Source organism: Epinephelus lanceolatus, chromosome 19, assembly GCF_041903045.1.
Source record: "Epinephelus lanceolatus isolate andai-2023 chromosome 19, ASM4190304v1, whole genome shotgun sequence".
In the NCBI taxonomy this organism is placed as follows: Eukaryota; Metazoa; Chordata; class Actinopteri; order Perciformes; family Serranidae; genus Epinephelus; species Epinephelus lanceolatus.
The window spans coordinates 36,683,786-36,700,311 of record NC_135752.1 but is presented as its reverse complement, the minus strand read 5'-3'; the positions used below and the strand labels follow the sequence as shown (position 1 = coordinate 36,700,311).

At 40.8% G+C, this 16,526-nt stretch overlaps 1 protein-coding gene across 3 annotated transcripts in view; it reads left to right on the top strand.

Moving 5' to 3' along the window:
* onecut2 (one cut homeobox 2) overlaps nucleotides 1-16,526 on the top strand; it is a 111,329-nt gene that overhangs the window by 51,209 nt on the left and 43,594 nt on the right. Inside the window, exon 3 of one of the 3 annotated variants that reach the window (XM_033646976.2) lies at nucleotides 686-1,024. The exons of 1 other annotated variant lie outside the window; for it this stretch is intronic. In XM_033646976.2, the coding sequence (XP_033502867.1) occupies nucleotides 686-975 (290 nt within the window). In that variant the 3' untranslated portion in view covers nucleotides 976-1,024. Of the gene's footprint in view, nucleotides 1-685; nucleotides 1,025-16,526 lie in introns of those variants that run through there. One more of the 3 variants, XM_033646977.2, reaches the window with a different exon arrangement.

Sequence of the window (16,526 nt, the reverse complement as noted above, 5' to 3'; positions counted from 1 at the left end):
CACTATCCGAGCAGGAAGTGCAGCACTGTCAGGTAAAAACAACCGCTTTTCATGACATTGTACCTACAGAGAATGCAGTGATATCTTTGTAAAAAACAACCACTTTTTGTAGCATTATTCCCAGTGGTCTTACAGCAACAGGTCGCTAAAAAACATCCATGTTTGGTTGCTAAAAAGCCGCTGAAAATGCAGCAATGACTTGCTAAGAAACAACTGAGATTATCGTTTGTTGGTCTCAAAGAGTAGTCTGCAGCTTGGCAGGCCTCTCACCTAAGTGTCACACCATCCACCATCTCCTTCTTCCCCAGATGAAGTCATCTCATGTGCTACGTCACTTTAGAAACGTTGATATGATATAAAACATACAAATGTAATGTTTGTATGGTCTCTGGCTACAGGACTGTGCATTTAACATCTTATATGATTTTGATTGTGTCCAGATCAGTGAAATACCTCAACTGTGTTGGTGAGGTTTAGTAAAGATACAGTGGAAGACAGACAGACAGACAGACAGACAGATGTACACAGGAATATGAACTTGTGTCAATAAGACCTTCAGTTTGTTTCATATAAGACACGCTGCTAAATCCTCCAATATTGACCTGTTGTTCAAACAAAACAAACACTAACACTTTATTTTCTGTCTCTTCTTCCCATCACCATCTCCTCCCCTCCCTCCTCGCAGCGTGCAAACGGAAGGAGCAGGACACGGCGAAGGACCGCAACAACACGCCAAAGAAGTCGCGGCTGGTCTTCACTGACCTGCAGCGGCGCACCCTTCTGGCCATCTTCAAGGAGAACAAGCGGCCGTCCAAGGAGATGCAGCTCACCATCTCGCAGCAGCTGGGCCTCGAACTCACCACCGTCAGCAACTTCTTCATGAACGCCCGCCGCCGGAGCCTGGACAAATGGACAGACGACGGAGCCAGCCCCGGCGCCCAATCTTCGGCGTCCAGCACTTGTACCAAAGCGTGATAATAAGATGGCGAGGAGGGGGAGGGGAGGGGAAGCGACAGGGAGGGGTTGAGGGTGGGGCGGGGCGATGAAGATAACGGGGTGGGGTTGCGGGCGTGGGTCGAGGTTTCGTCCGGTCGAAGCGAGGAGGAAAACCAAACTTTTTACATTTTCTTTTTGTTTGTTTGTCTGTTTTGCTTTTGTCGAGGGTGACAAACTGAGAGAGGGGCTGCTCACTGCGACGACTTGTTTGTAGCCTAACCGCCTTTTTGCAAATCCATCGTGAATCCATAACGAAGCTGAAGGGTAAACTCTATAAAACATAAAAACCTCACTGGGGAAAAAAAACCTTTGAATCATAGACTTCCACTGCTGTCGTCTCCTTTAGGACAATAAGCTGACACACTAGCCCAAATACCAAAGACTAGAAGACGATGTATGTTTTCTATTATGCAATATATAAGCTAGGAAACAACCGACCAAACAAGAAACCAATGAAAGCTTTAAGACTGCAGAATGTGCTACAAGCTCTGGGATACGATAAAATAACTCGGAGATTGCACAGACGATTTTGTGCTGCTGTAACTGAATTTTGATTTTACACAAAAGGTCAGTTTTCACAGCTGAGTTTGACTGTAGATTAAATCTATTTTTTTTAACCAAACCAAAGATGCATGAGGGGGCGTTTCTTGATCAAAAGGAACCATTCGATGTCTGGTGAAATATTCTTTGCATAAGTGAGAGTGTGTCGAGTATGCTCACGGGAAAAGCTAGTGGATCTTGTGTTTATTTCGTCAAAGATACAATGATTTATTTGTCTTAATCAGACGGTTGTGAGTCCAACTGGTCAGTTAATATATCTGTTAATTCTTGGCTGGGTGATTGAGAAAAAAAACAGTCCAACAACAGTGTTAATTTGGCTGTGCAGTCTCCGATTCCAACCATCAGGCTCACAAAACTTAATCTGTTTCCCCCTGAGATCAGAATTGAAGAGTTGATCTCCAAAATGTTCTGCATCCATTTTAAAAAAGATAAATACGTACCTGGAGTTGATTTCTGGAATATATATGATCCAGGTTTTAGATGGATTTTCTGAAATAATGACAACACAACCAATTTCTTTTGATATTTTTTGTCATTTTTTTGGACAAAACTCTTCAATTTTACCCAAAAAGAGAAACACGTATTGATCTGACTCTTTAAAGGGGGCAGTGAGGATTCTTTAAAGTTTGGAAATGGCAAAATATGCAAGCACAAACACACGCAGACACACAAACACTCACCGAGGCACATGCAGCTTTCCCTCATAATTTGAACCGACAGGTAGAATCACAAGCTTTCTCTCTCTGCTCTTAGCGTTAAGTGGAGTATTATATATGAATATGTACAACGTATGTGAGCACAATCTTGAAGCACATTTTCTTTGCAATAGAACCGGGGCTCTCCGCCAAGCCGAGTGGTCTTCACATCTTAGAAAACTCAGGATACCACTTTTTCTAAACAGTGGCTGAAATCCATTCGGCGTCAGTCGTTACACACCGTAACGTACTAACACACACACTCTGTTACAGACAAGCAAATGACACCTGCTTTACAGAAACACACACAACTTTAAAGAGTCATTTCCTGAACTTTTCCCAGGATTCCCACCCTGACCGAAACATGTCGGCCAAACCAAAGCTAACTCAAGTTTACCCTGGCTTCGCCCACCTATCGTTTGTGTCATCCATCAGGGCGGCGGTTTCCACCTAGCATCTTAGCATCGGTTAGAACAAAGACGCTAAAAACTGTTGCTGTTTGATGGCGACAGCTTTTACAAATTTGAGCCAAATGTGTGGTCCATAAGGACAAAAACCAAAAGGTAAATTTGAGATATGAAGGCGTATTTTAATGCACAAACTCCAGCCTGGAGTTGCACCAACACAAAAGGCTTGATCTGTGGTTTCTGTTTAGATGGTTGTAAAACAAAATGGGGAATATCCCTGCTCACACAGCCACAGCACAGAGAAGGTCAATACCTCATAAAGCCTTAGAAAGAAACCTGAAAGTTAAGCATAATTCACGTTTAACCAAGAGCGTGCTAAGCTTCAACAGCAAAGAGAAGCCACAAACCATGGCTGCAAGCATTTGTTTCTTGAGCCATTTCTGCCAAAGTATGAGCACAGACAGTAAAGGCCTTGGTATGCTTCAAACATGCCTCCAGACTACATCTAAAGCCCAAACTGTTTAAACCAGGTTCAAAAGGCCATGTTGGACCCAACGTCTTGGGCGAGGTCCAATGAATCACACAAATGGCGACAATCTATCCTCGTAGGCATTCATGGTGTCGGACTACAGCACACCTGGCCAATCACTGTGTAAAATGGGAGTGATTGTCAGAGTGCCTGTTTTGTAAAGTTACCAAATTGCAGCTCTCCTTTTTTCCAGTGTAGGAAAGAGAGTTTGTTTGAAGTGTATGGTCCTTTTTTACTGTCTAGTTTTAGCTAATATGATCAAAACCTTGATTCTTACCTTACTCAACACGTGATATTTAAAAACTGACACTCTCTACCAGTGTCCATGTCCAGAGTCTGTGCATATTTTATACATATGCTCAAGAGGTAGAGCCCTACGATTTGACCTTTTGGTGTAAATACTATTTACAGTAGACCTAAGACGCTTTCTGGAAACCTCCAGCTGCCATCACAGATAAGCCAAACAAGCAAACCACAAACTCTCACCGCATCGAGTGACAGACACAACAGCAGAACCAGTCAACCGTCTGAACCCGCGGAGGACGAACTGTCCAGGCGAATCAGGGCCTTTGTAATAGTTTAAGAGGACAATCTAAAGACGATGCCTGGCGGGTTCGTCTCTTCCAGAGGGTCAGCGGGCTGGAAAACAGGAAGACAGGTATTAACGCTGCAAACAAAGTCTCATAGTCAGACTTCAAATTGGGATCGGAAAATTGAACTTTTCCACTTGTGAAAGAACTCGTTTCCTTGTTGATGTTGGTGACATTTACCACTCAACAGCTGTTTTTTCCCCAAGAAAACAAAATAAGGACAAAACTTGAGATTAAACTCAAGATTGAATTTGTTTGCAGCGTGGTAGAGTTGGATGCTTGGGAAAAAGGTAAGATGGACTGAGACACAGAGACAAGATCTCTCAGCCTGTCTTAGTGTCCATACAAACTTCACCAAGCGTTCATTGCTACCAAATCCCACCCACTCATTTTACTTTGATGCCGCCACACTGTACAGCCTTTACACATTATGTAAATACTAAAAAACCTCAACCGCCACCACCTCCTGCTCCACTTTAACAGCCTTTGTCATCCGCTATCACCTCATCAATCATCTCTCACTCAAGCTATCGAACCAAAAATAGAAACAAACCAAAGGAAAGGCGTCAGTCAGCAGCCCCTGCTCCTTAGAAACCCCAGGCTGAGTCCCGGCCTGGTTAGAGGCAAGCCAAAGGCTTTAAGAACGATTTAAAATAAAAAATGGACACTTGAGACTTTTTCTATTTATTGACAAATCGAAACCAAAGAAAACCTTTTTCTGCACCTAACTGTTCCAACAAACGGAAAAAAACTAACTGAAGATGGAAGAGAATTATTACCAAAAAAAAACAAAAACAAAAAAACAAAACAAAAAAAAAAGAGTGGCGGCGACGACATCGAGGATGGAGGATGTCGACGAAGAAGGAGGATAGAAGGAAGGATGACATCACGGGAGCGGAGAAGTAGCTTTGTTCTGCCTGATGTTGCGTCAGGCCATCTTTAAGGGGAAGCAAGTTGGGGACTGAAAAGGGTAAAACCACACGGGGAGGAGGGAAGGAAGCAACGGATGACGCCGTCGACAATTTTCTCCCCTCCGACCCCCCAAAAAAAAGGCAGAACATTAATGTGTCTCTCACGGTTGAAGAGTGTCTTTAACGTGTGCCTATGCAGTTTTTCAAAGTAAAAAATGGTTAAAAGAACAACAGAAACCTCATCAGCTAACAAACCAAAGATTCACCGTTAACTCCAGTCGCAGTCCTCCTCCCCCCGGGAAGGAAAATCTGGACTTTTGGATAATTATTCCACCACATCTGCTGCACGTTAGACTGTCTGGGTTAGCACGTAGGCTAATCAAGCTGGTTTATTCCTTAACTTTCAAGCCTAATAGCATTTCCTGTACTTCTACCCTGAATAAAGTCGACACAATTAGCCAGTACGGCTAGTATTTTGCTTGTAAGCTAGCGAACATCTAGCTTAATGTCCCCAGAGCCAACACTCGTATAGGTCTGTGCAGTATTTGAAAACTAAAATGAATAAATTTGGGATTTTGACGGGTCATTCCTCCAGCATGGTGTCAACACACGCAGCCATCATAGTGATGAATCCCTCACACCCATGACCACACGTTACCACAAACTCCTAAAGCTCAAAAAGAGAAAACGTTTCTCCGATGGCTGCTGTCGCTGTTTGTGTCTTCTGTTTTTTTCCCACAAGTCATTACCTGCTCCACAGGACAAAGTCTACCTCCAACAATCTCCAGCAGTAGAGCTGCCAGACAACAGCACAGGGATGGTTTATGTTTCCCCTGCTTCACATCCATATGGTTTGACACAAGCAACTCGGTGCGTCAGCATCAAGAAAGAAAAAAAAACTGTTACCCAAATGCTTCCATCTTCCATTTTGCTTCCGCCTAGTCTGGGGATTCCACTTTTTCACGTTACGCCAGCTGTTGTCCGGCACGCTTCCTACTGCGGAGAGAGTGACAATGTAATGCTATGTGAAACGTACAGTGCATACCAAAGATTTTCTGCTGTACAAACAGTAGCACACTGACACCTTTTCTTTTTCTCCATACTCCTTCAAGAGCCTAGAGCAGATCCTGGATCTGTGATCTAGATCGATCAATGTCTTTTACATCAAGTCACTCACAGTGTTGTTGAACTCGCCATCTTTAACTTTTCAACCCAAACCCAGAAGAAACCAGCTGACTAAGGTTGATATGAGCAGGATTTGGACCATTTAACAATCACGATATTTATAATTTTTTGGAGCCAGAAGTGACGAAATTTGGATGAGAGGGTTGAGATAACCCTAACACTAGCTGCTAGCTTACTTAACATGCACTTACAGCTATGGTTAGCTGTGACAATGCTAATGGTAATTTTCGCTAGCGAAAAAAGACTTAAAACCATTGAAACAGAATGTAATTACCAAAGAAACTGAATATCCGACTCCTTAGAGGGTCTTTTAGTCCAACCAAATGCCAAACAAGACACATTTAAATGGATGACTTGTATCAAAATTTAACTTTCCTACAGTTGTCACTAACAGGAAAATTAGCCACAGCGAACAAAAACGCTAATTGTACCAGGTTGTAAACATGTTTATTTCTGCTGTAAAGTTGGGAATTTTAACATGGGGGTCTATGGGGACTGACTCACTTTTGGAGCCAGCCTCAAGTGGCCATTCAAGGAACTGCAGTTTTTGGCACTTCAACATTGGCTTAACTTTTCAGCCTCGGAGTTGCCGCTTGTTGGTACCAGACCAAAGTGAATGGACTGAGGACAAATGAGGAAATGAGAGTCTGCTTAGCTGAGTTTTAGCTAACACAAAAAGCCCTGCTGGTTTGGGTGGAAAAGTTTTTAAAAGGTGGAGAGCAAATTTTCAAAACTATCATTACAGCACAGTTTGTTATCGCCCACGCTGCCATGCTGGAGGAGGAGCCTCACAGAGAAAGTGATGATTGGACATGCTAACTGTCCATAGCTGATCCACTTGTTCTTACGGGGGGAGGAACTGTGCTGCTGCTCCATATACACAATAACAATAAATGAAACCAAACCAAAAACACTACGCCCGCTGAGAGAAACTGCTAAAATATCGGTCAAATAGCTTTATCCTTAGTTTTCTCTCTCTCTTTCTGTATGTAAAGCTTCTAGTCCAAAGAAATCCTCCGCCCACCTGAACCCCCCCATCCTGCTGACCGCGCCCAATGAAGGGGCGTGGCTTGTGGCTCAGGGGGGTGGCGGCCATTTTCCATTCCCACTTGCAGTTCTGTCTGGATGTAACACAGGCTAAACCTGCCAAACCAAAAAAAAAAAAAAAAAATGGGTATGAAACCAAAAACTGTCCCAAAGAGGTTTTCATTGCTTGTTTGTTTTTAAGTACTTAAAAATTATTTGCCAATACGTATGTGTCTACTATTACTACTATGTTCCTTTCTAGGTTTTTGCAATATGTGATTTTTTTTTTTTATTTAATGTAATTTATGTTTTCTTTTTAATTGTGAATTAATTTAAGCGAACAAATTTTGTTGCCAAATCTCCCTCTGAACCCTTTTACCCTTGATGATTAGCTTTGCCAAAGTTTACACTGTACGTTCCCTTTTCTTTCTGTTCAATGCTGTATTTATTTATGAGGTGTTTTAGAACACACTAGTTTTGTACTTAATAATTTAATGTTATTTAATTAGGTGTAATTGTTTTTTGATGAATATTTATGAGTATTTAAGAATGTTAGTTGCATCAAAGATGCAGTGCTTACGCCAGGCCTGTTAATTTATTCTTAGTTAGCTTTACTTTAAAAAGCAAATGCAATGTTGTTTTATGAATGTTTGTACTTAATGACAGAACAATGTAGGAATGTCAGATTAGACTTGCGTACTTCTGAATGTCAACACTTGCTCTCACTTTTTAGCAAAGCTAGTTTTTGTCCTGGTAATGATTTTTCTTTTTTTTTTATTATTATTTCTGGAAAATGAAAACAATCTCTTTATGACAAATAATAGCCTACAGAATGATGAGCACTGCATCTGTTTTTCTTTTTTCTCCTTGTGATTTTTATGGCTAATTTATTGGTTGTTTTGCCTTTGATTTGTTTGCATCCTGCTGACCATTGTTGAACAAGCAATGAATTTCAGACTGATGTTCTAGTGACACTTGATCAGGTGAAGTAAGGGCCACACGTTGACATGAACTGACTCACCAAAGATAACTGGAATCCTTGAGAGGCCAATAAACAGTGTGTGTTTACATCCACGCAGCTCATACCCTGGTTAAGGTCTTATTCCTACATTAACTTTAAAAAATGTCATACACATGTTAGAACACGCCATTTTATGCCCCAAAAGGAAAGATCGCTGCAGAGTTTGTTAGTGATTTTTTCCATTGTATTTTATTGCACATCAACTCCTAGACATGATTTTAGAATCAAACAGACTTAAGCTGTTTCTCACGTCTCAAACATCTGAATTACTACATTAAACAATGTCAAAAATGCTCTGATATAGCCTGTGAAAGGCACATGGGTAAAGATCATTTTATTTATTTCATGATAAAGAAAAAATTAAAACTTTTCTTCTGTGATCACAACCTTCAGGAGTCCCCTGATAGGACATGAGCAACAAATTTACTGGTGCACACCAGAAACACTAAATCCACTTTTTGAAGTTATTAAATTACAGTCGCTTTATTACAGAGAAAAACGTTTATTGTGTTAGTCCGACTAAATCCGAACTTTTAAAATGCATGTTAACATGTTAGTCCGACTGACTTTGTACTTATCAAAGTTGTCAAAGTTGGACTAACACACCCAGATCATGTGACTCCTGCATGTATACAGTCAATCAGACCCAAACTGGCCGAGGCGCTCTGAGCATGCTCCACAGTTTCCGCCCCGGGCTTTAACCAGGAAGTCGAATACCATTAAATGCGTAACGGAAAAAGAAGCCAGTAACAACGTGGCCAAATCTACATCCGGAGTTGGTATTTCTGGATGAACGAAATGTGCAGAGCTGTAAAGTTGTCCACCATGGTACCAGTTAGCAGCTAGCTAACCATAGCTACCTTGTTTGTCCATTGTTTGGTCTGTGACGTAATAGGTCAACAGGAAAAAGGTCCAATACTAACAAGCTGAAAGGGGGCATATCTCCACCTATCACAGAGGAGTCGCACATACTTGGGTCAGTAAATCCATTCCCGTCCCGTGCTTGTATACTGGGACAAGGACAGTGGTCCAATTAAATGGTCTAGTCGAGCTGTAACTGTAGCTCGACTTAACTGTGCATGGAAACAAACTGACTGACTATTATCTGCATTTGTGAGGGGGGCACGTTCAAGCTAAAACTGGGTGTTAAATTGCTTTTTAAAGCCCCACTCCAGCCAGTGCTACTTCCTATTTTTCAGTTGATGTCTTTCCTCAAACAGAGAACGGGGTTGTGGTCAACAGTCAGATGTAATCCATTACCATGGCCACTTAGCAGAGATTGCTGAGCAGCCTAGCGGCGAGTTCGCTACATTCCACGAATTGCCTGGGTCAAGACCTTTGAGTTTGCCCACTCCACTGAGGTCCTGTTGACCGATTCGTCTGGCATTTTGACATGAAACAGAGGTTTATGTAAAAAACAGTCAATGAGTGCTGCAGTGGGACTCAATCTGCCAATCAGCACTGTGGGCGGGACTAATTCCATTGTCAAGCAATGAAGACTTCAACAATGGCGACCACTATAGACAAGATAGAGCTATCGCAGCTGTTCTAAATTTACCTGTCTTCTCAATAGCACCTCAAAAAAACATGAAATATCACAAAAATGCCAAAATACACTGGAGTGTGGCTTTAAGTTTCTGGTGTGCAACTCCTAAAATTTTCCATCTTTGCACCAGTTTGCAGTGTACATTTAGGGGCTTCGTACAACTCTAAAAACTGACCAAAAAAATTCTGATAATCACTGACTAATTATGTTATAATCAGGAATAAAAAAGCTGCCCAAATGGCTCCAACATTCCTTAGAAACACTGAGCTTTAGAGGAACAACATAAAGTACGTCATGGCATTTCATATCCCAGAGAAAATCAGCTCATCTCCTACTTCTCTTTGACTCTCTCTGTCGGTATAAGAGCTTATCCAGGCTATTGTAAACAGACCGTGATGTTAACACACACCACCTCTACAGGAAAATACCTGCTGTGTTTCCCATTTGTTACCCAAATATCGGTGTGTGTGACTGCGTGAATGCAAACACACCGACTTGTTTCACTCGTTAGGAAGGAAAACTGAGGAGTCCCTTAAAGCTAGCTGCTTCCAAGACTGACTTTGTGTGTGTGTAAAAAGAAAAAAAAAACTTTCTATTTCAATAGTGAGAACCAGAGAGGCTACCTCACTGACTTTCCATTTGTCCTTTTAATCGTGTTGATGAAACCAAAGAAACCAAAGATTTTTGTCCTCTTCAGTACGGTCTGCGCTCAGCTCTGTGCGTTTGTGCTCTGTCTTCTTAATGATGATGCCTCGTTTTATCCTTTTCCCCTCCTTCCTCTTTCTCCCTTTTCAGCCTTGCTTTGTCTCTTCTCCTCAGAAAGAATGAGTGTGAGGGGGACAGATACAGGTGTAGCGCAGGGTCGGGTTGGACGCTGGATATCAGGGAGCGCAAGCAGAAATACTCAATTCCACATTAGTCTGGGTAATGACCCTTAGAGCGGTTTTAATTTCAAATCAAGCAATATGACAAACAATAAACCCCAAACTTATATGTAAAAAATAGCCATTGTTAGCCAGAGTGAGGGTACACTCAACCTAATCACCAGAAGAAAAAAAAGACTGTTGTTGTTCCTGCAAACCATGAACACATTACATTTATGAGTTATTATGTGGTGGATACCTTCAAATTTAACGTTTCTTTATGTTTTAACAATGCAATGGTTAACACGGTTATGTTAGGAAAAGATCATGTTACAGCTTAAAATATCCAGTTTTGGTGGCACAGTCCTCGCTGGAAATGCAGCAGTGTCTTGGTAAAGAACTGCCTTTTGTGGCACTATCCCAGAAGGAAACGCAGCAATGTCTTGGTAAAAAAAAATTGCCATTTTCTGTGAAACTATTCTGGCGGGAAATGCAGCGACGTCTTGGTAAGAAAAAAATAATAATCTTTTTGTGGTGGTATACCTGATGTAAAAAATGTGGTGATGACTCTCTAAAACACCCCTGGTTTTGTTGTTTGTTGGTCTCAAACAGTGGTCTGGAACTTGCTGGACGCCTTGATGTCACGCCATTCACCATCCCCTCCACCTCTCACTGACAAAGTCATTGATATGATACATATGAAACATATAAATGTGATGTATCCATGGTTTGCAGAAATGTACAACGCCAACATTTTATTCCAGCAACTGGGCTGGACATTCTGAATAATGTGAATGTAAATAATGGAAACTAATGATGATCACACATATTGAGTTCTGCTTTGTCCATTGTTTTCCTGGCTCCTCCACAGCTGACAAAGAAAACCTGAGTTTTAAGGCCTCAGTATTCTTCAAACGAACAAAATTGTAAAGGATAACCACCACAGAGACAAATTTAAAAGACAACCCAAAAAGTCCAAAACAATCATCATCTAAAACCTCAAGAAATCAAGTTGTGGGTGAACTTCTTGGTTCTACTTTGTGGGCCCTTGACAGCCTCCACAGGACCAAAAACACAACCCTGACATAGATGATGATGATGCTAAAATTTTCCATGGACCTTATATTGATCACACGCCTGGCATGAACAGCCAAGCATACAGAAATCATGCAAGAGAGTGAAGGACAAGAACTACAAGTAGTCAAATGTTTTCATCAGCATGGACAGCAGGGGTGAAAAGTCACATCTCTTGTAAGACATGTTATTGTTCATGTTATAATTTGTTTTAATGAGTAACAGCATTGTTTTTCCATGAAAGCAGCAATATGAAAATATGATAAAGGTCAACTATACATCCAACTCAATCGCTTCAATAAATGTTGGCATTGTACATTTCTACAAACCACAAATGCGTACATTTGTACATTTCATATGTGGCACATATGTTGAGACTTTATGTTTAAATTTTGTAATAATATGTTGTGAAAGCACTGTGGTTCACATAAGGTTAGGTTCAGGCATGAAACTCACTTAGTTAGGGTTAGGAAACTATCATGTTTTGGCTAAAAGTACCCACTTTCATTGCAACAAACACAGCTTGAAATGTCCCAAACTCTTGTTAAAAGACATTTGCTTTTGTTGCCACAAACATGGCTAAAAATGTCCCAAACTCTTGTTTAAAAAAAAACCCACTTTTATCACTACAAACCTGGCTGGATATGTCCCAAACTCTTGTTAAGAAACACCTGCTTTTGTCACTACTAGCTCAGCTGAACATGTCCTCAACTCGTTAAAAAGAGTTTAACAAGAACACTGCTGGAAATGTCCAATACTCTCATTAAAAAACACCTGCTTTTGTCGCTACAAAAATGGCTGGACATGTTCCAAACTCTTGTTAAAAAACACCGCCTTTAGTCGCTACGAACATGGCTGGAAATGTCCCAAACTCCTGTTAAAAAACACCCACTTGACATGTCCCCACCTCTCGTTAAAAAACACCCGATTTAGCTGCTACAAACACAGCTGGACATGTCCTAAACTCTCATTAAAAAACACCTGCTTTTGTCGCTACAAGCACGGCTGAACATGTCCTGAACTCTCAAAAATCACTCACTTTTGTCGCTATAAACAAGGCTGGTAATGTCCTAAACTCTTGTTAAAAAGACATTTGCTTTTGTTGCAACAAACATGGCTGAAAATGTCCCGAACCCTTGTTAAAAAAAACCCTGCTTTTGTTGCCACAAACACGGCTGGAAATGTCTAAAACTCTTGTTAAAAAATACCCCGCTTTTGTCACTACAAACATGGCTGGATATGTCCTGAACTCTCGTTAAAAAACACCCACTTCACATGTCCCAAACTCTTGTTAAGAAACACCTGCTTTTGTCGCTACGAACATGGCTGGAAATGTCCCAAACTCCTGTTAAAAAACACCCACTTGACATGTCCCCACCTCTCGTTAAAAAACACCCGATTTAGCTGCTACAAACACAGCTGGACATGTCCTAAACTCTCATTAAAAAACACCTGCTTTTGTCGCTACAAGCACGGCTGAACATGTCCTGAACTCTCAAAAATCACTCACTTTTGTCGCTATAAACAAGGCTGGTAATGTCCTAAACTCTTGTTAAAAAGACATTTGCTTTTGTTGCAACAAACATGGCTGAAAATGTCCCGAACCCTTGTTAAAAAAAACCCTGCTTTTGTTGCCACAAACACGGCTGGAAATGTCTAAAACTCTTGTTAAAAAATACCCCGCTTTTGTCACTACAAACATGGCTGGATATGTCCTGAACTCTCGTTAAAAAACACCCACTTCACATGTCCCAAACTCTTGTTAAGAAACACCTGCTTTTGTCGCTACGAACATGGCTGGAAATGTCCCAAACTCCTGTTAAAAAACACCCACTTGACATGTCCCCACCTCTCGTTAAAAAACACCCGATTTAGCTGCTACAAACACAGCTGGATATGTCCTAAACTCTCATTAAAAAACACCTGCTTTTGTCGCTACAAGCACGGCTGAACATGTCCTGAACTCTCAAAAATCACTCACTTTTGTCCCTACAAACAAGGCTGGTAATGTCCTAAACTCTTGTTAAAAAGACATTTGCTTTTGTTGCAACAAACATGGCTGAAAATGTCCCGAACCCTTGTTAAAAAAAACCCTGCTTTTGTTGCCACAAACACGGCTGGAAATGTCTAAAACTCTTGTTAAAAAATACCCCGCTTTTGTCACTACAAACATGGCTGGATATGTCCTGAACTCTCGTTAAAAAACACCCACTTCACATGTCCCAAACTCTTGTTAAGAAACACCTGCTTTTGTCGCTACGAACATGGCTGGAAATGTCCCAAACTCCTGTTAAAAAACACCCACTTGACATGTCCCCACCTCTCGTTAAAAAACACCCGATTTAGCTGCTACAAACACAGCTGGACATGTCCTAAACTCTCATTAAAAAACACCTGCTTTTGTCGCTACAAGCACGGCTGAACATGTCCTGAACTCTCAAAAATCACTCACTTTTGTCCCTACAAACAAGGCTGGTAATGTCCTAAACTCTTGTTAAAAAGACATTTGCTTTTGTTGCAACAAACATGGCTGAAAATGTCCCGAACCCTTGTTAAAAAAAACCCTGCTTTTGTTGCCACAAACACGGCTGGAAATGTCTAAAACTCTTGTTAAAAAATACCCCGCTTTTGTCACTACAAACATGGCTGGATATGTCCTGAACTCTCGTTAAAAAAACACCCACTTCACATGTCCCAAACTCTTGTTAAGAAACACCTGCTTTTGTCGCTACAAACATGGCTGGAAATGTACCAAACTCCTGTTAAAAAACACCCACTTGACATGTCCCCAACTCTCATTAAAAAACACCCAATTTAGTTGCTACAAGCATGGCTGAACATGTCCCAAACTCTCATTAAAAACACCTGTTTTTGTCGCTACAAACACATTGGACATGTGCCCAGCTGTCATTAAAAAAATATACATGTATATACATCTCATATACATGTAATCTGAACTACGTCATATGAAACGTACAAACATAAAATATCCATGGTTTGCAGAAACATACAATGCCAACACTTTATCCTTGCGACTGGGCTGATACATCCAGTTGTGCCATTTTGCTTCCCTTCCAACAAGCATTGGGCTTAAAAATCAAAGAGGGAAGCCAAATGGCAGAGAGAGTGGCTTGTTCTGGTCAGAGTCCAGGGCTGAGCCAGTTTTCAGACTCCTACTGTCGCACTTTGCTTTTCCAAACCCGGCCGCTTCGAAAACAAAGATGCAGAGAGCGCTTTTGTTGCAAAGTATGAGATAACCGTGGACGAGTGCCTTGCTTGAACCAAAGTGAAGTCTAGAACTCTCTGTTGTGCTGTAAACTTCCTACTTCTGTGAAAAACAAATACCTCAGCGCTCTGAGTTTCCTCTCTGCTCTCTGGTACTTTGCAATGCAATCAACGCAAAGAAATCCAGAGTAGATACCAAAGGCTTGCCATTCTGTTTGACTCTTCTCTTCTTTTCTTTTCTCTTTTTCTGAGCTGGGTTTCCACAAGAAAGATCTGGGTTTTCTTTGTGGCCCATCATCGGGTCCAGTCTGATTTCCCTTGTGTATTTACATGGAGATGAGATGATTAGACCATCGCTACACTGAAACATGTAGAGTGATGTTTGTTTCAAGCTGGTCTGAGGGCAGATAACATATGGAATAATTATTTATTCCATAATTTTCTATTGTATGATCTTAACATAAGATTTTTTTTCCTTGAGATCACAGAATAGTCATTTTGTAATGAAAGGAAATCAAATCTTGTTCTTCTGAGATCATGAATAACAAACGTGGCTTACAACAGCATCACCTTTATCTGCACGACCATTAAAACAATTGCATTTAATAGGCTCCAAATAACTACTTAAATCCAGCTTTAATGGAAATCCAGCTCCTTCCCTTTCACCACCCTCCTTCTTCTCTTTCCTCAAATGGTTGCAAAGCTTTAAATGATAAAAACAGAAACACAGAGACAAAGGCGTGCGAGCTGTGTGCAGACTGTGCTCTCTTTACCAAACTGTTGCAGATATACCTCATAGACACTAGTGTTAGGATGATGTTATAATAGCGTATGTCATAAATTATTCACTTGCTCTTCTTCTTTTTGTTTTTGGTAACTGTAACTTTAAAACGAAACAAATGTGGGGATAAAAGCTTTACACATTTTTAAGTTGTGATTTTTTTTGTAATAGTTAAAATGGTGCGCTAAAACCAAAAATGCTTGTCTTCTTCTATGCTCTCTTTCTTGTTGATGTAATGCTGTTTTCTCTCCGTCCCGTCTGCCGAGGACTGAGGGGTTTATAATTTTGAAATCTTTTTTTTTTTTTGGTCTCTGGTTCTTTTGAAGGGGTCACTGTCCCCTCATGTGCAAGTTTTTTGGGATTGGGAACATTGTTGGAGCGATGCCCTGAATAATACCGGCTTCTTTGATCCATCGGTTTCGTTTTAAATCCAGCCACGTTTCAGATTATTTTCATGCATCATTTTGTTTTGGTGTCCTTCTTTTCCTGTTCTGATGCTAGCATCACCGTTACATTATCCATACAGCAGTGCTATAGCCCAGATTTTATGCATGAGTATATTTACGATTAGCTAGCCGTGTAATGCATTGTGATACTTATTATTAACCTTATCATTATCATCCTCTCATTTCATTTCCGATACTGTATGCTATAAACACACACACACCACTTTGCGTTGCATCTCGCATTAGTATGACCTTTGACCTGCTGATAAAAACACCCAGCAAACTTGTTTCTATTTAAACTCAGAGGGCGGAGCATCAACATCTCCACTGAGAAGGGATCATGAGGTTTTCCTGATAGGTTACATGTGCATTTGTCAGATAATGTGGACACCAGCCGTTCCTGTGATGGTGACAGTTTAATGCAACGTGACACAGGGGATGTAAAAATGCTTCTGACTGAATTAAGAAAGCCGATGACTGACAGTGACTGAAGGCGTTCAGCGGCCACAGCTTGGTCTGATGTACTTTCATTTATTTTTGCGAGGTTCACTCCAAAAGCTTCCAAATGCAAACGTTTTAAGGAATTTTATTAATTTATTTTCATATATCTAATGTTTCCGAGTTAGCAAATAAGTAGAAATTAATTTTAAACCAACTGTCAATTAAAAAA